At 46.4% G+C, this 26,017-nt stretch overlaps 1 protein-coding gene across 2 annotated transcripts in view; it reads right to left on the minus strand.

Annotated features, from left to right (window-relative positions):
• The window catches only part of capn15 (calpain 15), an 85,236-nt gene that overhangs the window by 4,771 nt on the left and 54,448 nt on the right, over positions 1-26,017 (minus strand). For both annotated transcript variants that reach the window (XM_088612697.1, XM_088612696.1), the window contains 9 exons: positions 15,422-15,630; positions 13,323-13,506; positions 9,274-9,497; positions 7,241-7,366; positions 6,513-6,665; positions 2,574-2,735; positions 1,714-1,943; positions 640-803; positions 245-423 (listed from right to left, as the gene is read on the minus strand). In XM_088612697.1, the coding sequence (XP_088468823.1) occupies positions 245-423; positions 640-803; positions 1,714-1,943; positions 2,574-2,735; positions 6,513-6,665; positions 7,241-7,366; positions 9,274-9,497; positions 13,323-13,506; positions 15,422-15,630 (1,631 nt within the window). The remainder of the gene's footprint in view (positions 1-244; positions 424-639; positions 804-1,713; positions 1,944-2,573; positions 2,736-6,512; positions 6,666-7,240; positions 7,367-9,273; positions 9,498-13,322; positions 13,507-15,421; positions 15,631-26,017) is intronic.

Raw genomic sequence — 26,017 nt, forward strand, 5'->3', positions numbered from 1 at the left:
ACCCTGAAAGACTTTCTCATCCGATCTTTGCTAAAATACTTTTCAAACGTCGCCACAACTGTATAAATCATAATCATAAAAATTTCCAGTTCTGGCATATCTGTACTTGAAAATCTCCATTCTTTCGGCTTGCCTTGAACACCTCTTTTTCATTTTCCATGTTGGTAGATGCCCGGATTATTTATTGGAAACAAAACTAAGGGCGTCACAGACTCCGCTCGGCACAGCAGGTGCTACTCGGTACCTGTGCAGTGGGGGGACGCTGTCGATAGTTTTCAGGCTGCCCCGCGTCGACACCACGTTGAAGCTGTCAGTGCAGTCGCAGGACACGTGGAGGTAGTACTTGGGATGCCGATTCTCTACCACAACAATCAGCCCTGCCCAGCCGTGTGTCAGGTAGTAGCATGTCATACCCTCCCGGCCCTGCAGGGGGCGATCACAAAAAGAGACAGATTAAACCCATCTAGTCAGAGATCTCTCTGCCCCTTAAGCTTTGTTCTACTTGAGACAAGAAAAACAAGCCTCTAGAATCCTTTCTGTACTTATACTCTAATATTGCTTCACTCCATAACACAAACCGTAGTCATGACTGCACAACACAAAATGTAACGAGCAGCTCGTTCAGCTCCTCCCTCTCACCTCATGCCTCTCCCCCTTGTTTTCAGTCAGGTGGATGATGGCGTCAGCTAGGGTCGTTGCCACGGCGTCGACCTGCTCCACCATGACCTGCCGGGAGCTGTAGATGGCCAGGATGTGCCCTGGGAAGTCCTGGCTGGGGCGGACACTGCTGGTGGGGCTGGACACTGCAGCCACAAAAGAAGAGGGAACCGGGGTCAGAGCTCCTCTGGGAAAGGTTCGGCTGTGTGCGACATTCTTTCAGGGTTCAACCGCAAGGGTTGTGTGACAACCCTTTCAACTGAAAAACAAATAAAATCCTACTCCCCATTTCAACATTGTGTCCTTAGGCAGTCCTAATTCAATGTGGTCTGGCTTTAAAAATGGAATATCTTCAAATTGTTCATTTCTTTGGGCTTCTTCATTATGTTTTGGTAGAGAAGACAGGAACTTTACAGCAGGTGAAGCTGGAGTTTACAGTGTCAGCCAGGAAAATGAAGTGAGCGTACAGTTCAATAATAATAATAATAATAATAAACCTTACACTTATAAAGCACTTTTCTGGACACTCCACTCAAAGCTCTTTACAGGTAATGGGGAATCCCACTACCACCACCAATGTGTAGCCCCACCTGGATGATGCGACACACACACACCAGCTCTCAGTGGGGAGGAAAACAGAGTCATGAAGCCAATTAATAGATGGGGATTATTAGGAGGCCATGACTGGTTAAGGCCAGGGGGAAATATGGCCAGGACGCTGTGGTGACACCCCTACTCGTTTCAAGAAACACTTCTTTTTGAGAAACACTCTGGGATTTTTAATGACCACAGAGAGTCAGGTCCTCGGTTTTACGTCTCATCCGAAGGACGGCGCCTGTTTACAGTATAGTGTCCCCTGTACTGGGGCATTAGTTCCCACACAGACCGCAGGGTGAGCGCCCCCTACTGGTCCCACTAACACCTCTTCCAGCAGCAACCTTAGTTTTTCCCAGGAGGTCTCCCATCCAGATACCGGCCAGGCTCCCACCTGCGGAGCTCCAGTGGGCTGCCAGCTGGGAGCTGCAGGGGGATGCGGCTGCTGGCTAAGTTCCTCACCAGGAGTGAGCGGGGCGCCGGTCGGGCTGGTCTGCCAGTGGTTGAAGGCGCAGCAGACCACGGCGTACTCTCCGGGCTCCAGCATCACGTCGCAGCCCACGAACTTCTTCACGGCGCGCTTGCTGTGCGACAGCAGCCGGCCCAGGGTCAGCTTGTTCCCGGTGCCGAACGAAGCCCGGAACACCATGATGCACAGGTCCAGGAGGTGACTGTCGGCCGTGTCGGAGCGCCTGGAGAGCACACACACGCACACACAAACACAGGGACACGGTCTCAGCCTCAGGCACCAGAAGGACCATCGGTGCACAGCCCACGCCAGGGTGCTCATCGCCCTGACAACAGGGAACTTTTTCCAGAGCAGATTCTGGTGCACCTCCGTGAAAAACAAAACACGCTCCGTTTGATTTTGTTTTGTCACTTCTGCAAACAAATAATCATTGTGCATCAAAACGCGCAGAGAGATGTCACGTTTAAGCGTGCACCCTGCAGAGGTGTTCAATCTCAGTTCGAGATTGAGGGAAACATGCCATTGGACCAGGGGTGCACGTCTGGATACAGCAGTAGATGATCTTTTGTGAGTGTATACAGTATACAGATGCGGAAACGACACTTTGCACATATGCGGGCATTTGTCAAGTTCTTCCCCGGCTTATCGAACTCCTGTTATTAACTTCTTTAGCCTCCACGACACAGGGGAGGGACAGGAGGAGTCTGATCTCTCCCTTCCCGCCTTCTCAATGAAGTATCCAGATCCAGGAAACCACGCAAACGGAGAACATGGGAAGCTTATTTGGCTCCGGATCCAAAAGTTAGCAAGTTCCTCAGAAGGTCCCTCGCCTCTCCTCCCCGCCGCCCCCTACCTGCTGCCCTCCTGGAAGAGGGCGAACTCCAGGGCGGTCCGCTCCAGCACCGTCAGCGCCGTCACCGTCACCGGCCCGCAGGCCCGGCTCGGGAAGCAGCCCTGCAGTCGCACCTCCTGCCAGTCCGAGTGGATCTTGCAGATGTCCACCGAGTCGAAGTACCTGCGGGGGGGGGGAGAGTCAGAAAAGCCCCTCCTGGTGAAGTCAAGCCCGCCGCTGGAAATGCAGGGGTGCGTTCCAGCTCCGGTTACGTACGACAGTGTGGGGCACCGTGACAAAGCAGCAGACAAGCTCAGGACTGAAGAGAAAGCAAGCAGAAATACCGCGGCAAGTCAAATCCAAGTGGGAAACCTTATCGCAGCTTGTGCATGCAGGGTTTTAGCTTAAGCCACGGGCTGGATGGCAATGCGACACACACTTTATCGTGCGAGCTGAGGGTTGAGTACGACTTCCCCAGACAGATGTGCGGGCCAATTCCCGAGAAACAGCACCCGGGAGACTCGAGTCTTCTGTCTGCTGACTGGACAACCTACAGATAAGATGCTGTCCATGTGGCTGTGGTGTTCAGTTCCATTTGATTTTCTTTAGTTGTGCAGAGTCAGTTCTGTGAGCTTTACCGCTGGACTGATCAGGCTTTTCAATGCCTCATTAATGTTATCGGGCTACTAAGGCCCCCGAACATCTTCCAGTGTGGCTTATTAAAACTACAAATTTATGGCGGTTAACAGTAGCACATTTTGGGCAAATGCCGCTGATTAAAAGCAATGTCAGTCAAAACGCCACGATTCCCACTGGGGATCCTGTATTTCAAAGTCAAATGACTTTTACTGAGCAGACGCTCCCAGATGACACAGCGTGATTCTAATGTGCCCAAAATATTTTACTTCATCAGACACTGCTTCAGCGAGACAAGAACAACAGATGGCTATAATTAAAAGCAGAAGCAAAAAAAAAAAAAACAGACTGAAAATCTCCTGATCATTCTTAACTTCAACTCCTACATCAAATTTAATGAATTTCCTGCAGGAATGAAATGCATTTAAATCCTCTTACTGTTCAGTGTTACAGTACTGAATACATTTAAGGTTGGCATATTCTTCACTCATCTAGATGTTTTGCGTTAATGTTCTAGGAGGTCAGCCTTTGAGTATCACCCCATAAGAAAGTAAGCTACAATATTAAAGATCCTGTCCTTGTATGACAGATGAAGACAGTTCTAGTGCTTGTGCTAGACTAAATCTCTTTTGGTGTTATTGATGTCATCATAGCTGCCATAAATCCAAATAATTCACACTTCAAGTTCTGCGCAGTGACTAAGTATCAACACAGATCCCGTGGTCCTGAATCCCAATAGTAACCTCTGCAAATTACAAACTGCGAAAACATCGAGATTTATTGACTTCCTGGGGCATTACGAACACCGCACTTCAAGGATGGACAATTTCTGAATAAAACATTTTCCACCTCAGCCTTCGGCGCTCATCGGGCTTGGTGCCAACCTTCCTTTCGTAGTGTTCAAAGATAATTTTAACATAAATACTGCAGGAGTTGGGGATATGTAAGGCCCAGCTCATTGCCGCTGTGAAAGGAGTTTCCAGACTTTCCAGAACAGAGGAGACTTTTTCCTGACTATCCATAACAAGTCAGTTGCGTTCCTCAGAAGAAAGCTGTTTCCATCACTTGTTGCTGTTCTACCACTTAACACATCTCAGGTTGAACACCATTTGAGATTCCTGCTGTAACACCTCAATTTCCCTTCAGGATCAATAAAGTCTTATCTATCTACAGTATCTATTCTGTCCTGGTGGTCTTCTGTTTAGATGCCTATCTAAAGCAACACGTATTCAAATAAAACCAAGTTGAACAGGAACTGTATTATTGTTACACATAATGGATGATCACCTTTCCAATTTGTTTCTCCCCTGCACATTTTCTCCAAATGAGCTCCGAACAGTCTTCCCCAAAATAAACATCTTCTGAAAGAAGAAGGTGGCATCATCACTAAACTAAGGGTAAAGAAGAGCAGAGGTACTATGCGTCCCACAGGAAACAGAATGGATTTAATTAAATTAGGGGAATGTGCAAGAGGATTTTTCAGCTGTGAGTCAGCCAAGCACAAATCAAATCAAACTTCATTAGCACTTCAATTTTATATCATCTTTCATGGAAAGCACCCTTCCCCAAGTGCTGTAAGGACAAGGCGGTGCCGAATGTGAAATGTGGCTTAGCAAAGGATAAACACACTGCAGTAGCAAACAGCAATAATATATCCGTTCAAATGCCTGCTGATCATTACCAGTCAGATTGTCAAAACATACCGCACACCGACAAACATTTAGAAATAAATCCCAGCTGCAAATATCTTTTGATGCCCAGTGCAACCCCTACTAAAAAAAAAAAAACACTGATGTAAAGAGTCATTACTAGTGCTAATCCATCCAATTTGCGACTACTGTGGCTAAGGATCTGCGCCTGTGGCTGGAAGGTTGCCGGTTCAAATCCCACGGCCGGCAGAGGAATCCTACTCCCTGAGCAAGGCCCTTAACCCCAACCATTCCAGGGGTGCTGTACAATGGCTGACCCTGCACTCTGACCCCAGGCTTCTCTCCCTGTCTGTGTGTCTCATGGAGAGCAAGCTGGGGTATGCGAAAAGACGAATTCCTAATGCAAGCAATTGTACATGGCCAATAAAGTGATCTCATCTTATCTTACAAGGAAACAACTCTTTCAACCGCAGTGGATTTGAGAAGGAATTACTGGGGCTTGCCACACTGACAGACTATTACCACTAGAGGGTGGTGTGCTCTCAGTCTACAGAGACTATTTTCCGCACCAGAAAGTAATTAAAAACACCCTGTAAACAACTCCCTCGCACAGATCAACAGACAGCATAACGGGTGAGAGAGGACTGCCCTGCAGCCCACCTAACAGAATATGAACATTCCCTTATTAAAAATGAACAGCAAGGCTTTCTGAAAAGCAATTTTTGGCGCACATAACAACAGGCATGAGACTCTTTGATAAACGTCTGAGGTAACAAAGACCCCAAACGACCTACGTACAAGTGTGTTACTCAGATGCAGAAGACTTTTTCCTTTGCTAAGAAAAGCGTAACTGTGTGTCATTTGACATCACAACAAAGGAACGCAATGACTAAGAAGCGTTACTGATTTTTCTGTCTTTTTAAGAAGCTGAGCGGGAGGTCTGTTCTGAATTTTCTGAGGGACCGAAAGCCATGAGAAAAGGAGAACAAACGCTTGAGAAAACAGGGTCCTTTGAGTGCTTGCCTGGTAAAACAATGTGGTCTGTTAATCTTTCGACCACACACAATGCAGCATCATGACTGTTGCGGCAGTGGGCTCTGAAGTGCCTGTAACTTTCCACACCTGATGATAATTCTGCTGGAAGCAGTGAGCGAGCAGCACAGTGCATTGGACTCTAAGGGTGAATGATGGAAGCTGACAGGGACTATAAAGAAAATGCATTAAGTGGTGACTCTGGAGGGCTCTTGAGTGGCTCCAGCAGCACAGGGTGTTAGTTCAGATCACAGGCTGGATAATGCATTTCCTAGACCGGGCTTGGTCACAAACTAGCTCTGGTCAGGATTCCCTAGACAGTGGTAAGAAGCTGTCAGAGAATCACTGGGTTTTGGGGAGCTTGAGTCATCGGGGGTACTTCAGCTTTGTTATATACTGTAACCGTGACATCTGTGACTAGTACTATTCCTCCTTCAATTACTGCCTTTGTTGTGGGTTCTGTGAAACTTGCAACACAAAATATAGCAGAACGTGTATCAGAAGGACGCTCTGTTGCCTGTTGCAGAATCTGCAAAGCTTGACTAGGGTGCCCTTGACTTGGGTGCTGCTGTGTTTTCCTTCACTAACTCTTTTTCGGCCCGTCTTGCTGACAGTCAGGCTGGTGATGCTCGTGGTCACTCACTTGATGAAATCTCCGTACTCCATCCAGAAGACGCCCTCGCTGCTGCCGTGGGCCATCAGCTCGTGCCGCAGGTGCTGGGGCCAGTCAGGCCACTCGTCAGACCAGCTCCCGTTCCAGGAGAACCTGCCCCAGGGGTTGCGCAGCCGGAGCAGCCTGGGGGAATAGGAGAGGCTGGGGATGAAGTAGGCCTGTTGGGTCTGACCTAAACATCACACAACCTACCCTGAGAGAGGGAAATTTACCTTCAACTGCTACATATTAGTCAACAGACGTCCAGAACTGACCCACAGTTAAGCCTTATTACTGTAAAAATGTAAAAAAAAAGCCTCAAACATTCCAATAATATACCAGAACAATTTAGGAGACAAATCTTATAAAAAGCTGTGCACTGTTCTCTCTCTCCTAAGCCTTTGGAAAAAAACCCCACTGAATCCATTTGAAAAACACTGGATATCAGCAGCAGAAAAACCCTTGATCTTTTAGTTCATTTCATAGCAAGACTTCGGCCCAGAGCAGTACTTTAATAGCTCAATTCACACTTAATTCATCACTTGAAGCTTGCAGCAGAAGACTTCTCAAATCTTAAATTCTCAAAGACCAGCTGAGATGAATACCGGAGCTGAAATGAGATGGACAAGCCGTTTCCCTGCCCCTCCTCCTCGGACTGCAGCAGTTTCCAATCCCACTGGCAACACCTGGCGCCCCGTGCCAGCCAGCGCCCTCCTCACCTGTACCCCTGCACGTCCCGCACGTCCAGGATGGAGTAGGCGTGCCGTGGGCGCAGACCCAGGCTCTCGTACACGGTGTCGTCCACCTTCATGTTGCCCCCTCCACAGGAAGCGCCCATCAGGAACCTGGCAGGCACACAGGGCGAACAGTAAGACCTCAGACACTCGCTACACAAATGGCTCCATCCCCATCGTTTATGTGCTGAAAAAGCTTAAGTACCCTAAAACTTGATTTGCAGGGAAACTGAACCATAAATTCCAACCTGATCATCACAGGCTTCCTTAAAAAATGAACACATACAATTTACAGACACAAGCAAGGAGAACTGGACGCTCCTATGAAAACTTGCGGGTGTTCAAAACTTTTGACCCATGATCTCCAAAACTCACACTGAAGTTGTGGTTTTAAAGGATTTAGAATCAAACTAAAGCCTTGAAACTCCACATAAGGGCATTAAATACTCTGCATTTTGACCTGGCCCAGTATCTGCTGTGAGAGATTAATTGTCAAGAGAAATGAACCTGTGACGATCAAAGATGTTCCTTCGATGGAGCTTAGGAAAATCAAGACTCCCACACCCCACATTTTCTTTAACAAAATGATCCCTGGCAGAAACCTGCAAAACAACCATCATTCCCCAAACAACTTAACAGGCTTATTAACAAGTCACTGATCCCTCTTTGTGTATCTATGTATCCCTCTTGAGTGAACAGAACTGAAAAGTAGAAAATGACACAGAGTTCAATACAGTTCACAAAGAAAAAATACCCATTCGTTTTACTTGTTAATCTTGATCACGTCTCTGATTGGACGGGGGGGGGGGGTAAAGACGTCTTCCCTTAAGAAATACGAACACAAAACAAATAAGAATCGAGAGGGATAGAGCAACCGGTGAACTCTAACCACCAAGCTGGAACTCAGAAGGAAAAAATCAGAAGTTCAATTTTTGAAACAAATGTTAAAATCTGAAATGACATGAACTTGAAAGAAAAGTGCGCCGCAGCTCTTTCAGGTCCTGCAGACGTTTCGCCGAGCATCATGGAAATCTGTGCCCCTGGCTCTCTGTTAAGGCCATCGTTGTCAGAAGGCGATCGCGTCTCTGAAGAAGCATTGATTGCCGAGGAATCAAGGAAGCGCAGCTGCGTCCACACAACCTCCGTGGCGGCTGGGGCCATCGGACAAACAAAACTGACTCCCGCGCACACCGCGAGAGCCTCGCCGAAGCCAACTGGCCTTCATCTTTGTAGATACCGTCCACAAAAAAAAAAATCAACAATATTCTGTTAATTCCTCTTTTCTCTCATGCTGCTCACTGAAGTGTGAAACCAGACTTCTCCGGCTACCGGTCGTCCAGGATCTGAGCCCGAGAGAGCTCGTTAGTCAAGGCGCCCTGGGTTAGGGTTTTCAATGTTGGTTTTTCAGATACTGTATATTCCGGCATATGGTTCTCCGAGGTAAGTAGACCAACAAGACACCAGACGAACAGTTAAACAAGATAAGAGGACATCTAGCTACAGCAGCTTTTGATCTGAGGCTCACATCCAGCCATTTCTTGAAAAAACCTTCAACAACAGGTGGACTGGAGCAACTGGGGCAAAGACCCTCACTCAAAGGTACAAGAGCAGTGTCTGCGGTAGGGTCTCGAACCCGAACCCAACCAAGTCTCAAGTCGCTTTGCTTGAATGTTGCTGCATAAAGCCTTCAGACCCGCCGCCCAACCCATTCTAATCACATGCACAGTGCTTTCCAGAAACACGTGCAACTGGCAGTGCACGTGCAGAAGCAGTCAAGACATTTGTTTTTGCATCATTCACGGTGGCTGCTATGATGCGATGGAATATGTCCCTGTAAAGCAATGTGCACTGATTATAATGTCTTGTTTAGGAGACATGAAGGGCCTTGAAGCTATTATGCAGCATCGCCACAGAGACTGCCCCCACTACAGTGCCCCAACAGAAGCTTGAAAGAGTTCATTCCTATGCTCTCCTCCCCCCAAGCTCCGTCCACCCGGCCCGTCCCTTGCACGGCTCACCCTGCCTCCTTGGAGCTGAGCATCTTGGCCCAGATGAGGTCGGTGTCGATGGGCTCCTCGCGGGGGTTGGTGGAGCTGACCTGCAGCATGAGGCTGTCGCAGGGCGCCCCGGTCAGCGTGGCGAGGCCCTCGATAGCGCGGCCGGCCTGCAGGGCGAAGTAGGAGCCGTGCAGCTTCGCCAGGGCCTTCTCGATCAAGGCCACCCACAGCTGCTTCCGCTGGGCCTGCGAGAGACGCAACAACGCAGAGCTTCACACGCGTCATGTTTTGGAGATGTATGGTAGACATTTTAAGAAACATAATCGGTAATGACTTTTCCCCCCATTGCATTATGATTATTCCTGGTTCCACACAGGGCATGAACCTGGATTACACTAGTATGGCACGCACTCCCACACACCAGCTCACAGGGACAATTAAGAGACCCCAGTTCGCTTAACCAGACTTCCTACAAAATGACAAGGATCAGAAGCACCTGAAGAAAACCAGCAGGACAAGACACTCTTCAGAGCAGGTCCTCACCCAGCTGGAGTCGAACCCAGAACCCGGAGCTGACACGCTTATCTACAGAGGTTTCGGTCATTTGACGTGTTGCAAACTCCACAGCAACTGGCTGGAGAGTCAGCACCTACTGAAGATGCTGTGCTTCTCTCAGTGATATCACTTAGGGCCCGCAGGTGCCCGGGAAGTCAAGGTTTGGCTAAATAATCTCGATTCCACCTCAGCACTCTGCGTTTTTGGTACATTACTGGGACAAGATCCAGTTCAGAATTCACTGACCAGACCAGAGTGTACGAACCCAGAGTGGACTTCTGCCGGGACACTGGGGTTAACACCCCTGTCATCGTGTTCGTAATGACTAGGCCGTCAGGTAACCTTGGTTTAAAGTCTCATTGGAAAGATGGCCCCTCCTACAGCACAGTCCCGGCCTTATCACAGCAGTGGGGAGGCATTTCTGGCACATTGTGAGGTGCAGTCTTAAAAACAGGGAATCCTGTATATATACTCTGTGGTTTTTAAAGAACAATGCAAATCTAATCCAGATGAAAGAAATCTCAGACATTTGTGAATCACCTCCCGGGGATTCCCAGTCACAGTCGGCTCATAACGTGAGCCATGCCTGCACTAGTGGCATCGGGACTGTAGAGCTAAACAGATTCATTCCTCAGCAGCCCAATATCAGGACTTGAAATCTATTTATATTTATGCTTGTGCTCGAAGCTTTTAACTAGGGCAAACAACTAAGACTAAAGCAGGGGCTTAGCCTTAGATAGTCATGGTCATGCAGACTGTATAGTTAATCTGAAAAGTCAATGGACAGAAATCTTAAAAGAATGTTAACTTCTCTTAATGAAGCAACTGGTCGATCCAATGAAGTCATTCAGGGCTTGGCTGGAATGAAATCAAGAAGACACCATGAATCTTCAGAAGCCGGGTGCCTGAGCCCTCATCTATAAGTCGAATTATTTCTTTTCCAACTACTGTTGCAGGAACAAAAAAGGAGTGCTGGTAGGACCCAAGTCCAGCTAACACCTCAGTGAAAAGCTCTGAAAGTCGCTTCAGAGTGGTGTTTCAATGCTTCTCCATGGAAGCTGATTGCACACTGGAATCAGGACTTTGAATTGCACGAAAAAAATAAATTATACCCAATGATGCACTAATAAGCACTGTATCTTATTGCTGGATATCAAATTAAAATGTTTCAATTTACTTGAAAACGCATTAAACAAGACATTTAACCAAAACAAACAATGCAGTCTTGCAAAAGCTAAACATGATTACTTTAGCGAGCAAGGATGTGGTTTATTTTATTGATGTTCTTTTTCATGGAAAATAATGTAGTTCTTGTTTTGCAACTGAGAGCATGAATAAATTCTAGAAAACAGACTTCAGGCCGCCAGCATGGGCAGTGTGGTGAAGAGGATTTACATGCATGTGTCTGCGAGAGGGGAACACGCTGATCAGAAACTGAGGAACCTATTTCAGTGTAGGGGTCTTTGCTACTTCACCTACTCCTCTTCACAAACAAGTGGAGGCCAAGGGAGTCAGTCTTGACCATCTGGCAGTTTTACAGTGATCCTAGGATCTCATCCAGCTGTTTCCTGAAAGACTCCAGCGTTCTGGCTTCAACAGAATGGCTCGTTCCAGACACCCACGTTTTGCATAAAACAGAGCCTCCTGTTTGCAGTTTTAAATGCACTTCCACTTGAATCCTCTGGTTTGGGTGTTAATGGTGATCATGATTTACTGGCTACTGGCTTAATTTATTTTAAATACTTGGATTACAGGGCAGTCAGTACAGGGCAGTCCCTTAAGCCCAATAATGTATCTAGTATCTCCACCCTGGACTGATTTGTTCGAATGTGGTGACCAAAACTCTACACAGTATTCTAAATGAGGTCTTGCAAGCGTATTTTGTTATCACAATACCTCTTGAATTAAATCCGCGATTAAGTCATGTCTGCTCCAAACAGAGTGCCATGAGCAAAACCACCAAATGTCAGTGCACACCAGAACTGACTCGGAAATAATCCCAAACACTGCAGTTAAGCACAGCCCTGCCTGTGCACTGCTGCTTGTCAAGCAAGATTTGTGCTCACATATCCGATTTATCAGAAATAATATAAGCTGATAGTAATAATAACCTTTATTTTGCAAAGTGCTTTTAATGAAAAGAACTTCAGTGCATGAGTAAAACTCATGCCAGTAACTCTAATTTGATGCGATCTGATAATTTGATTTGAACAAGATACAGCCATTAGAAGTATGATTTCAAACAGACCCACAGTATCCATTATATAATTGAATCTAAATCTTTCATCTAAATCAGACACATGCAATCTGTTTTTAAATATCAACACTGCCACCATGGGGGCAAGTCAAAAGGGTGTCTCCTTGCTTTTCGCTGGTCAGTTCCTTCCCAGTCACGAGACAGATCAAACAGACAGGCTCTACTCAGGAAAAGGGAGCCTATATTCACTTGCATGTCACTCCATTCAAGGCTCACACTCCTACAGCTTCTGCAGGTTTCAATCACGAACTGTGGATATATTCCAATCATTTGCTCAAATACATTACTGACAGATTATATTGGATACGATCCTGAAGGCAGGTGGAAACTGATTAAATCTGCTGATCTTTTTTTGGGGGGATAGTGTGCATGACATCATGTTTGCTCCCCGACACTGGCTGAATAAATGTTAAATCACATCAGCAAGGTAAGCATTATTTCTTTAATGGTTCAAATACCATGCAGGGCCTAGACACCCTTTTTAATAAGAACACTAATCGATAAGTGCCCCATTCCTAGGAGCACCTCCTCCATATTTGAGCTTACTGCTGCTTTTGGGGCTGACACAATGTTTTTAGAGGTGTGATATAGAAAAACATCTCTGAACCATGAGTAAGGAAGGCAATGAAAAAATCTGCACACACTAGAGCTGAGACTGTGGGATTTCCTAACAGCTACGAAGGCTTTATGATGAAGGTGCTGCGTTGCTTCTGCAAGCACATTCAGGGGAAAAGATCCCCATTGTGACAAGTCGCGTGTAAAACACGGAGGGAAATACTACAACCTGCTCAAAGGACGTTGAGCAAAATCGAGTTCAATCCAGAAACTACAAAACACTGAAACCTGTGAAACATGCAATGTCAGGAGAAGTGCAGAAAGATGCTCTCCATATTAAAAGAAATCTGCCAGTCTTACACATATCAACATTCATGAGGCAAGGGAATGAATAAAATGAAATGGTAGGGTACATTTGGTCAATTTGAATTGCTAGACTTTTGTATGGTTATTTTTGATTGATAAAAAAAATCGTACCAGTGTCATCTGGCTGGCTTTAAAATTTAATTGCTTTTCAGAGACTCCTAACACCTCTCTGCACCTCCAGCCAGATGCGTCTGTCCTTCTAGAAACGCTGCCTGACGTATTTCCCTTTTCCTGCTTTGACCACGGAACTGGATCAGCTGGGGTTTAGCTCAGTGCAAGACAGGGTTGGACAGACCGCTTCGCTGTACTTCAGACGATGCCCAGCTGGCCCGCTCACCTGGGAGAAGAGCAGGTACCCGTACTCGTCACAGGGCAGCATGTCGTCCACCAGCACGGTGGTCCAGGTGCCGTCCTTGCACAGCCTCACCTGGTACGCCCCCTCCTGGCAGATGGCCCGCGTGATCATCACCCTCTCCACCAGCTCGGGCCTCTCCGCCAGCACTGCCAGGGCGCTCAGGAACCTGCCGACGGACACAAATACTCCATTACTGCTCCCATCGGGGGTGCGGCACGGCGGCGCAGTGGCCAGCATCGCTGCCTCGCAGTTCTGGGGCCTGGGGGTTCAACTCCTGTGTGCTGTCTGTGTGGAGTTTGCATGTTCTCCCCAAGTTCGTGGGGGTTTTCTCCAGTTGCTCTGGTTTCCTCCCCCAGTCCAAAGACAAGCTGGTGGGGTTAGATGGCTTCTAGGAAACTCAGAGTTCAGTTTATTGTCATATGCACAAGTGCAATGAAAGGCTTATTAGCCTGTATGGCCTGTACAAGACATTAAGGAAATACCAAAAACACAGAACAGCAGCAGCAGCAACAACAAGTGAAATAACATCCATCTTAGGGGGAAAAAAAAAGAACACATCAGTGTGAGCCAGTGGTAGGGGTGGAGTTTAGTCATCTGACAGCTTGTGTGAAGAAACTGGACGTTTGTGCCTTTATGCTCCTATAACGCTTACCAGAGGGAAGGGGGGAGAAAAATGAGGAACCAGGATGACTGGTGTGCTTAATGATACTTCCAGCCTTCCTGAGGCAGCAAGTAGTAACAATTTCTGCAATAGAGGGGAGCTGTACTCCGATGATGGACTGGGCTGACCTGACCACCCTCTGTAATGCCTTCCGGCCAAACAACGAGCTGCTGCCAAACCACACGTGAGCGCCACATGTGAGCAAGCTCTCAATAGCACACCTGCGAAATGTGGTAAGGACAGCCGAAGACAGTCCAGATTTTTTCAGTTGTCCGAGGAAGTAAAGGCCTTGTTGCGAGTCCCTGGTGGGAGTGGGTGTTTTTGTGTCTGTCTGTGCCCTGTGATGGACTGGCATCCCATCCAGGGCGTACCCTGCCTTACGAGCGCTGCTTGCTGGGACAGGCTCTGCCTCTCCCGCCTATTTGATTATGGTTGGAAAACGGACGGACAGATACTGTACTTTTGGAGGGGGGGGGGCCCTCCTTTTCTGTTTCATTCCATTTGCAAGCCTTTTTCTTTCCAAATTATTTGACTGCTTGCCTTTGTAAAGCCCTTTTCCTCCCGAAGGATCCGAAAACGCTTCACACGCAGGAGGTGGGGGACAGGTGACACGTGGCAGCTGTTATGCGATGAGGCGCCAACAGCCCCACACTGCCAGCTCAGGTGGAGGTGGAAGGTCTTTGCCAGGTCAAAATTCAGACAGAGCAGAGTGTACAAGCCCAGAGTGGAATTCAGGGGTTAACACCCCCTACTCTCACAGTGACATGGGGTGTTTTAATGACCGGACGGTCAGGTAACCTTGGTTTAATGTCTCATCGGAAAGATGATGCTCCTACAGCGCAGTCCAGGCCTTATCACAGCAGTGGGGAGGCATTTTTGATACATCGTGAGGTGCCATCTTAAAAACAGGGAACCGATCCTGTTTATGTGCTCTGTGGTTTTTAAAGAACAATGCAAATCTAATCCAGATGAAAGAAATCTCAGACATTTGTGAATCACCTCCCGGGGATTCCCAGTCACAGTCGGCTAATAACGTGAGCCATGCCTGCACTAGTGGCATCGGGACTGTAGAGCTAAACCTTTGTGTGGAGGGTGCCACACAATCTATTTAATGTCAATTTTTAATATGCTAGTAAACACGGTGTAATATTTGGATTTGTGTCAGTGCCTAGAATATGCTTCAAACGATGCAATATGAAACAAAAATAGGAAAACATTAATTAAAAGACTAATAAAGCATCTAACTAGTGCTGCACTGGGAAACGCCATGTGTACGACTGCAAGTCTTAATAAAAGACAAGTTATGTATCAATATAACTTTAACCTATTTTGAGATTCTCCCATTTTACTGAGGCACCGCTCAGTAAAAACGCCAGCTCATCGGGAATATGCCGAAGCGTCTGCACCGCGCGCCGCTCACCAGCAGTTTCCCAGCAGCCCCTGCAGGATGTCGGAGGGGCGGGGCGTGCGGAAGACGGACCACTTCACGCCGCGGTCCTTGAAGTTGTTGCAGTTGATCTCGTGGGGGCGGAGCCACTTCTTGACGCGCTGCTGCACGCTGTCGCCCTCCGGGAAGCCCACGGAGCGAGGGCCGGGGGGGAAGCTGTCGTCCACAAAGTTCACGGCATTCTGGGAAGAGACCAGCACAACACCAGCGTGAGGCATGATGCCAGCAGCCATATCGCCCTGCAACTCACAGCTGGCAGCCCACTGAAGCTCAGCAGCTGGGAGTCTGGCCAGTACCTGGATGGGAGACCTCCTGGGAAAAACTAAGGTTGCTGCTGGAAGTGGTGTTAGTGGGGCCAGTATACTGTAAAAAGTCGCCGTCCTTCAGATGAGATGTAAAACCGAGGTCCTGACTCTCTGTGGTCATTAAAAATCCAAGCGCGTTTCTCGAAAAGACTAGACTTTACCAGTTATGGCCTCCTAATAATCCCCCTCTCTGAACTGGCTTCATCACTCTGTTCTCCTCCCCACTGATAGCTGGTGTGTGGGGAGAGTACTGGCGCACTATGGCTGCCGTCACATCATCCAGGTAGGGCTGCACACTGGCGGTGGTGGAGGAGAGTCCCCGTTACCTGTAAAGCGCTTTGAGTGGAGTGTCCAGAAAAGCGCTATATAGTGTAAGTGTAAGCAATTATTATAATAATGTCAGGAGAGCTTGCTGCTAGCTGCAGCAGGGCGGGGGCGAAAGCTACATTTGCCATGTCCTATGGAAAACGGCCCGATTCCATTATCTATCTCCAAGTTAACATACACGAACGCAGCAAGGCTGGAATTTCACTCCATTTTGTCCCCATGTTAGGCACATCAGCATGACACATCCAATTAATCATTTAAATGTCACTCGCTTCAGGCCTACTCACAAGCCGTGCTTTATACTTCAAACGTTGGTGAAGTATATCTGTAAGCACCGCTGTAACCCTAAAGAGATCAGATTATAAAATCCGCGTCCACTCAGTCTAAATCCCTGATCAGCACTGCCAGACTATGACACTGCCTTATTTACACCACATACAGTACATATCAATTGGTAACAAAAAAAATGATGACTGGTATGGTGGTTTGTGTTAGGAAGGGAAACTGAAGTGTGTTACTCTGACTGAAAAGAGTGCAATACAACATCTGCCTGCACTGCCTCTCTTTTAAACTTAACTTGGCAAACAAATTGCTAAGAAACAATGCATTAATGCATCTGCATGACATTATATTCATAAGATGAAATGGAGCAATGAACCTGAAAGAGCAGTGATCTCCTCAGCTTGCATAGTGCTCCTTTCCCCCCGCGAAGAGAGACACCACAGCTCAGGAAGTCATTCTTGCTGATAATCGATGCACTTCACTGTCACGAGAGACGTTTATTATCGTTCCAACCGGAAGAAAGCAGGGGTGAAGGTCATGAATGATTGCCCTCAGTCTCTACTGTTTTCCCCAACAGAATCCCATCCTCTGCTCCTCAGTAAATTAGCTCTGCTCTGCCCTCTAAAACACTACTGAGGTCTAATATAGGACCTGTAATGAGCTTTAAATAGTGGTAAGAAGGAGTCTGTCTCTTCCTCCCTGTTTTATGTGCTCTGAGTCTGACTGTACAGACTGAGCCCAGAAAAGACTCACAGAAGAGCACAGAACTGGAAGCCCTTTGTAAACGTACAGGCCTTCAGGCCTGTGAAATGTGTGTGCCTGCTGGAGTTACAGAGCACGATGCTGCTGGGAACTGGACATGTCCTGCTTATTCAGAGCGGTAGAGCACAGAAGACAAGGGTCACGTCATCCCATCACTGCACTGCCTCACAGAGTCAGACATTTCTGTACTTCAAATTCTTCCATCTGTCCACCTTGATCAGTACTTTAATCCACAATAAGCACAGCGTATGGGGTGGTAATCTCGCTGCACAAGATCACGCACTTTTTTAAAACTTCAAATACAGGATCACTGGCACAGCCTTCAAGTACCTTTTGATTATAAAGTTGGAAAAGGTTCTAAACGCGTAAAACTGCACTGCAGACCAAAGGAACGTTGGGTCACAAACAGGAGGCCATTTTACTTATTGTGCACATTTAAAAGAGCAGCTAGTTGACGTGTAGATTTTAATGAATAGTTTAAGAGTGTTCACCATTTAAGCTTAATACATAGGTTCTTAACCTCATGTCAGTAAACCCTGGCCTCAATTTACTGAGAAGTCAAACACAGGCAAGCAGTTGATAAAATGGTCTAGACAATTAACTTGAAGTACATGAGCACTAGTACTCATGTTAACAGGTGCATGCAAGCATGAAAACTTAATTGTAGTGTTCTTTATTTAGCCGTTTGTCTGATTTCTTGCAGTTCTCTCCTTCAGTCGAACCGTTACAGTACACAAGCCTAGCTTTCATTTTTAGTCAAACAGAAAGGCTCTCAATTATGAGACGAATGCAGCAGCTGTCTGAGTCTCTGGGAGGCCTGACCTGCTTTCCCAGCACTGTGCCTGTTCTGAAGGATGTGTCCCACTCCGGCTCATTTATCGTTTGATAATGTCATCACTGCCTTGAAGCATGAGAATGCCCGGAAATAACCGCAGAAGGAAGATAAGGGGTTCCCCTCTGCAAAAGGTGTCTTTAAGGCTTCTTGTAACAAGAGGAAGAGCAGTTCCCCTGCATCTGAGCACTGACTTTTTCTGGTGCGAAAAATCACAAAATACCTCAGCATAAACACTCACAATTACATTTGCAAATGAAATGCGTTTACAAATGAAGCTAGACCTTTGCCTATCCAGCGACTGATCGGCGATCTCTGTTTTTTCTGTTTTGTCCCAGGAACCGGGAAGGCGTTCCAGACATATTTTGTCCTGCACGTGCCCGGTGTGGGACGGCCGACTGTTTTAAGTCTCGACTTGCTCCTCCGACGTGCCCACCCCCCCTCAGCTGCAGAGACGCGGCGCTTGGCGAGCTCCACAGGGCCTGAAAAGGCACCAATCGGCGCCGGCTGGAGAAGCGACGCGTCTCTCGCCCACGTCCGCGCAACGGGGCTGCCAAAAGAGACGTCGCTGTTTAGGAAGCTGAGAAAGCCGTGGGTGACTAGTCCCAAATTGACTCACAGTGGAATGCCACTTGCAGGAGGCTGCAGAGGGAGTTTTGGTCGTAGTCGGTCGATAACATTACCCAGAACTGAACTAGCAATATCTCACCTGTAGAGCTCAACCAAGCCAGAGTCTGACCCGCCTTTATCTAAGCGGCCAAGGGTACCACTTGCAGAAAAGTGCCTCCTGACCTCGGTCTTAAACGCACTTCATTGTAATTTCTGTTTGCGTCATCCGGTTTGTGACACATCCTGAAGAAGGTCATTGTACCGACTTTGGCAATATCACCACGCAAATATCGTCAATACACTGGACTATGTCTACATTTTTCTAAAGCTATGACGTATCTTGTTCTCCGCCTCTGGAGCCCAAGACCACATGAATGTCCCAGTGAAGAACAGAATTTCTGCTTAGCAAATGGAAAAAAACCCTGAAGATTCTGCCAACAAAGGAATGGTTGATATAAGGCTAAGTAACTTAGTAAGACTTAGTCATTTCTGCATCGACCATGAATGCAACAAAGACGGACAACAAAAAATGAATACACAAGAGTGACTATTATGTAGGAAAGTCGAGACAGGCTGCAGAGAAAAGGCCATCTGTTCTGCTCTGTAACGCAACACAAAACGTGATCCGGACCTGCAAGACGGAGCCCCGGTGTCAAAGACGGGAGACAGAGGCGATAGCTAACCCAGACGCTGGGATTGGCGTCCTGGCCAGGCGGGCACTCTGGGGGCAGCTAGCACGTGTTGGCAGTTAGGACCATTCCAACGAGTTCTGGCTGCCAGCGCAGAGCTCCCTTCGCGGCATCTGCGTCTCGATCTGCCCTCCGCTACGCCAGACTACTCGAGCGGGCTTCCGGGATTAAGGGATTAGGTTCGTCTTTGCAGAGATGGGGAATTAATAGTGAGGGATGGAAAAGAAACATGACATTATACAGCACCATGCTCTGCTGGAACTGATTCAGCAAGTCATTCACATCCCGATGATATTTACTTCATTTCGGCAAATTAGAAAGTTCAGTGCAGCCACTTGCAAAGTGCATTCTCCCATTCAGTGTGGCAGGTTTGGACACAGATCTCTTACAGCCCCGAAAGCAAAGGGGCACCCATGGGTGGCATGTTCACTAGTGGCTTTGAGTGGCATCCCAGGGCACAGCAGTCATGAGGACGCAACCGGCCCCGCCCCCAAACGCGCACGGATGTCTCGAAGACAGACCGCGGCAAACTTCGAAGTCAAAAAACCGCTCTCCAGGATGTTTTGGAACATTCAAGTTTTGGAGGGCTCCACCAGTGACGGGGAGTGACTGCAGCAGGCAGACAGTGACACCTTAAAGGGAACTGACCCACGAACAGAACCCACTGCAGCCACAGAGTGAGTGGGATGCATGAAGTGGAGAATCATTCAGAAAACTGCTCTAGTCATCAAATGAAAAATGCTGCAGCACCAGCTTTATCAAAGAAGCATCAGATGATGATGTTTTAAGATGGAAATATATCATATTGATTCTTAAGCATGTATAATTTAATACTATACAAAAAAAAACTCTTATCAGAGGCATTATTTCTTTACCAATAAAATCCGTGCTGCACAAGACAAATTCTTCTCTCACCCTGGCAATACTTGAAAAGACCTCCGAACTACTCAACTGATTTTAATTCTTAATTAAAACGCTGTTCTTTATACCCCGACATACAGTACACCTTTGCTGCTATGGAGAAATCTGGCACAACTGGGGTAGAACATGGAATTCTTAACTATTAAGAGGTTAATGATTCAGATACCTTTGAATGTCGTGCCAACTCATAACTTTTTTAGGCCTGTAAGAGATTAAAGATCAGTTTCCGTTCTTAAAATAATTCACAGAAGAACAATCAAGCACTTTATATCGGCAGACTACAGTATATCTCAGGATAATATAACCGGAAATGAAGAATTCAAATTGCAGGGCAATGACTTTCTATATGTAACTCAATAGCTGGAACACACTGAAGATTTCCACAGGGAGAAGGCTTCAGATATGCCACTAGAGATCTGTTTTAATTTTTTAGAAGATGGAAAGGTTGCATTATTGACCACCAAATTCCCTAATCGCTTAACTTGTGCTTATCTAAAGTACTGCATAGGATATATTTTTTTAATATCATTATCGATTTAACAAACATGTTCTGTCCAACCTATTTCACTCTTTTCCCTTGCAACTGTCACAAGATCAATATGTTGATTACAGAACTGAAACCACAACGATTCTCTGCTTATGCCTTGTTTAGACGTTCTAGTTTCCCCCTGGCTGGGCACAGAGGCTCACGGTACAGTTTTATTAGTAATGCAGCCCAAGAGACGGTGAGTAAAGAACAAGTCATGTCTGGCAGCCTTCCAACATTAATAATTATTTAATACTTCCCTCCAGAACAACAGGCCTGTGAACAAACAAAATGGCAGTATATAACCCCACAGCTGCATCTGAAATGGACAAAATAAAAAAACTGCGATCTGCAAGTACTGGTGGATTTTTCTGTTCTTGGAATGCAGCAAGCTCCAATTAACGCGTGTGTGTGTGTTTCAGGGTATTTTAATACGGAAAATGTAAAGATTTTTCAATTCTCTGTGTAAAGCAGATACTCTACATGCTGCACATTTGGCGAATTCTGGAATGCTACAGTCCATCGGGCTTGGAAGCCGACTGACTGATGATTATGTGGATTTAATTTCTGGAATTGAGAAATTCAGTGCAGTCGCTTTCAGATTGCATCCTCCCGTTTTGAGTGTGGCAGGCTGGTTTCCTTGAGGGCTACTACCTGTCTGATACAACTCAAAGCTGCTACAGGCCTCTCTGACACAGTGCAAAGGGGGCACCCATGGCTGGCCATGTTCTCTCGGTGGTGACACAGCCTTAACGGTGTGGCTCTGTGGCTAAGGATCTGCGCCTGTGGCTGGAAGGTTGCCGGTTTGTATCCTGCGGCTGGCAGAGAAATCCTACTCCGTTGGGCCCCTGAGCAAGGCCCTTAACCTCAACTGCTCCAGGGGCGGCGTATAAATGGCTGACCCTGCGCTCTGACCCCAAGCTTCTCTCCCTGTCTGAGTGTCTCGTGGAGAGCAAGTTGGGGTATGCGAAAAGACAAATTCCTAAAACAAGAAATTGTCTATGGCCAATTAAGTGATCTTAATCTCTTAATTTTAACAGGTGTGCCTAGCTCTTGTATTTTAATACAAATACACACATATTTGAAATGTGTTTTGCATACCCAGCAACCACCTCCGGAAGCAGAGAAGGAGGAAGTGTAGACAGGCTCCTCTGAACTTCCCACCCACTCAGCCAATCGCCCTTTGAGGCAGCACAGGCTCCGCAGTGACGTACAGGAGAGGCGTGTCCCTCGCTGACATCGCCGCACGCCGTCGCGTACCTGGGGAGACGCAGGAGAGGGTGGACCCTCTCCTCAGGGGCACTGCGTCAACTGCGTGTTGCAACCCAAAGACACGTCCCAGGCTCCGACTTGCCAAAACATGTCATTTGACTCTTCCAAGAATGGAAAACGGTGGTGTCTCAACTGCTTGTTATAGCAATGCATCACAAAAACGGTGCAGGAGTTCAAGACCAACAGGCGATTCTGCATATGAACATCCTCGACCTTTTTCGGCAATAGAAAATGTATCTAAGACTTGGGGTCATTAATCAGTGAATCCTTGAATGTGAGCCGAGCCTTGATTTGATCTATCTGCCCTGCTGAGTAAAGAAACACGGAGCTCACCGTGTGAAACCAGGAATGTCTTTTTTTACATCATGCTCCCAACTTAGAAGTGTTAATAAGTTTCATAATTACATTCCGATAGGGAGCAGAGCATGAGGTACAAGTTCAGCATTTTAAATCTTGCATTTGATTCCAATTCAGGTGTTTTAAAAGGACGTGCACGTTCTGCGTTATTCTCCGATATGGCTTCTGAACATGAGGCACGGTAATTAACGCACAGCTCCGAGGTTTTAACTTAAAAGGAAATGTCTTTAATTGATGTGAAATTGCCAATATGCGATTTGCTCACACAAAAACATGCTGTCCAATGCCAATTGTCAATGTTTTCTTATCTCACTGATAATCTTTTAATTAAACTTTAAAGTTACGACATTATAAAGTCACTACACTTTCCAAAAAAATGCCAGAATCAAAATCATAACCCTGGAAAACCTGTTCTGGGGGAAAGTAGGTCACACTGATGGGTATCAGTTTTAGATAGGTTTGGACCAGATCAATGAGACTCTTTCTAATAAGCTATGGGACGTCTTTGCAGGAAGTCAGGTCTGTTGGATCCTGTGGCTAACAACCAGGGAAAATCAGATTCTCAAAAGAAGCACCCCCAACATAAACCCAGGAAATGCAGTGAGATTTGAAGCGACACTAACAACAAAATGCTGATTTTACAAACAACAAAAAAGCTAGTTTTGTGCAACTGGTGCACCAGAGATCCTTTTTTAAATACTGACTACAGCATGCTTTTCTGTAAAGAGGCATCCACTAATTGCAGAAAACCCATCTAAATACAGTAAACAAACATGAAAACATGGTGCGTGAAAAATATGTATTGCACACGCGCATAATAGAGCACTGGGGGATAGTTGGACCTAGAAAAGCCCCGAGACTCAAATCTTCAGCCTGTTAATATGAAGAATGAAAGTGATGACTGTATCGTAAAAATTTGTCCTTCAGAACTGCAAACGAATGGCAATGGTCCTCTCTGCTGAATCACTTCATATTCAATTTCCGGTCCAGTGCCCTGCAGCCACTGAAATGAACCACATGGTTCAGAGTTTATTTTTAGCCACGTTATCTATACAGGCTGGTGGACAGAATTACAGCACCAATAAACTAAAAGTCCTGGCTCTGATCGATCACCTCCAGGACATGCTTCTCCCCTGGGGGGTGAGGACGGGGGGGGGCGGCAGACACAAAAAGCCAAGAGGCAGGAAATAATGAACCCACTGAGTGATCAAGGCTAGTGGACAAATGGGGAAGAGAGAGGGGGTTAAGCAGTCTGGACAAAAAACAAAGAATGTGGAAAGAAAGACAGAGATAAAAATCTCAAATGCATAAGGGTTCTTATTAGAAACAAAAACCTTACTGCCTATAACAAAATGTCCAAAATATGAGACATCTCCATCCTAATTCTCGGATTGACAGCGTTCCTCACCGTAGGCCGAAGAAGGCTCCACGGCCGAAACGTTGCGTTTGCTTTCTTTTCTTTTCAGCACGAAATAAACCTATTACTTGTTCCTTTGCAGCCTACACATGCTGACGCAGCTCCCCACCTGAAGAACACTATGCTGACTCAGCTGAAGTGAAAGGGAAATTCCATGATAACCTCAGTTCTCTCCGACTGGTAGAAAAGAGTGAAAGGGGAGGAGCTGGTATAACACGGGCTTATTCGTTTGACCAATTAGACCACAATGGCGCGCCTTGAATAAACTTCTCTTAATCCTGCTCACTGAGCACGTAAGAAAGACTGGAACAAGTTGCCTAAACCTATATTGGTTGATCTCCTACACATTTTCCATTACAGTCATCTCTGTTGACCCTTTTTCCCCATTTTGTCAATATAAATATAAAGCACTCAATCTTAAAATAATTTTTTTTCGGCGTCTCTTCGGATTTTCCGGATCACACGCACCAAACCCCCCCAGATCCCAAAATAGCAACACGCTTTTAGACGATGCTCAATGGGGACCCTGTCCACCCGCCTAGAACGAGTCCTGCTGCTGCTGGTTTTCAAAGGGGAGCGAGATCTTGTCACGAGCCAGAAGCGACCAGGATTCCAACGTCAGTGACAGACACGGCAAACTCTCCTGTCAGACTCTGCGGCTGGGAGTGTCCTCATGCGTCTCTCTCTCTCTCCACCGAAGGTGCAGGAGTCATAGCCAGAGTGAATACTAACATCATCTCAGTATATTGTTACTGCACTTGGTGATGGAGAAGTGTCTCAAGCTCTGTCACTGGGTCTGGCCTGCACCCCCTGGAGGTAGTGGCTGAGAGGAGAACGATGTTCAAACTTGAGGCCATCATGGACAACGTCTCCCATCCCCTCTATGACAGGCTTGTAGAAATGAAGAGCACGTTCAGCAATAGACGGATTCATCCACGGTGTGACAGGGAGCGCTACAGGAGGTCATTCTTGCCTTCTGCCATAAGATTGTACAACGCATCCACTTTGGGTCTGGGCAGAGGCAACATTGACAGTGACCTGTTTCTGGACTGAACGGTAAACTGACACATCTTTTTCTTTTCCTGTTTACAACCGTTTTTGGGCAATATATGCCAGGGACCTGTGCAATACATTTATATTGTGCAATATGACTTTTTTGTGTACTGTTCTGGTTTGTTCTTTGTGTGTTCTGGACTGTGAGTAACACTTCTTAGTGCACTTCTCACTGTACTGATTGTATTGTATGTATTATATTATTATTATTGTATCATTCGTTACATCGGGCTGTGTTGTCTGTGTTAAGCTGCTGTTGCACTGCAATTTCCCTCAGGGGATCAATAAATTATCTATCTTAGATTTTAGATAAAGTTTGTGACAGCTGGAAGATTAAACACCTCTAACTTCAAAGCAGAGAGGCTGTTTGCCGAGGTCTGGGGGTCCCTTGAGCAGAAACAATTGTAAAGTTTATTTTGGTATAAGTTGTGGGTCAATGATTAGCAAGGAGCAGGACAGAAACAGACAATACAAGATCACATTAAGAGCACAGAGAGAAAGAGGAAGAGACAAGAGACAGGCAACAGTGAGAGGAGAGAGACATCCGGAGGAGTGGGGACTTGAAGCTTGCGCCAGGCAAGAGCCCCTACTTCATGATCACCCAAACCAAACCTGACTGGAGCAAAGTATTTGAACCTTGTTAGGGAGAGCGTGCCGATCTGTGTTTTTACGGAACTTGGGTTTCCTGGGTAAAAGATACCATTTTATGGATAGGGATATAGGCTTCCATTTATTTTGTGGCATCCAGGGTGCAGAGATAGAGATTTAACTGTAGGGTGCGTTGTATTTAATTAGAAGAAACCTCATCTCTTGTGTGGCCTCTGTAGGCATTAAGAGTTAAGTGCTTAGTATCGGTCTGGGGTTTTCTGGGTGACCAGAATGTTTGGCCCTTGAAACGTCTTGTTTATAAATACTGTTCATAAAGTAACTTGTGTGTGGCACGTTTTGTTGTATGTAGTGTAGTTTTATGTGTTGTCATTGTAAATAAATATTTGTTTAACCAAGTGTGCCTGGATTATTACTCCTCTCAACAAAGCTGTGCCAGAGAACAAAGAATTCACGTGCCTCAAATTATACCAGCCACTCAGGTGTATCGCATGAAAGCACTTACAAGCTGGGGGTTATGAAAAATTATTTCACTTATTGACTAAATTGCTCGGTCAATTCCTGAGTTTTGTAACCCCACATTTGTAGCAATATTAACAAAGACCAGGGAT

Source organism: Lepisosteus platostomus, chromosome 19, assembly GCF_059453375.1.
Source record: "Lepisosteus platostomus isolate fLepPlt1 chromosome 19, fLepPlt1.hap1, whole genome shotgun sequence".
Taxonomy (NCBI): Eukaryota; Metazoa; Chordata; class Actinopteri; order Semionotiformes; family Lepisosteidae; genus Lepisosteus; species Lepisosteus platostomus.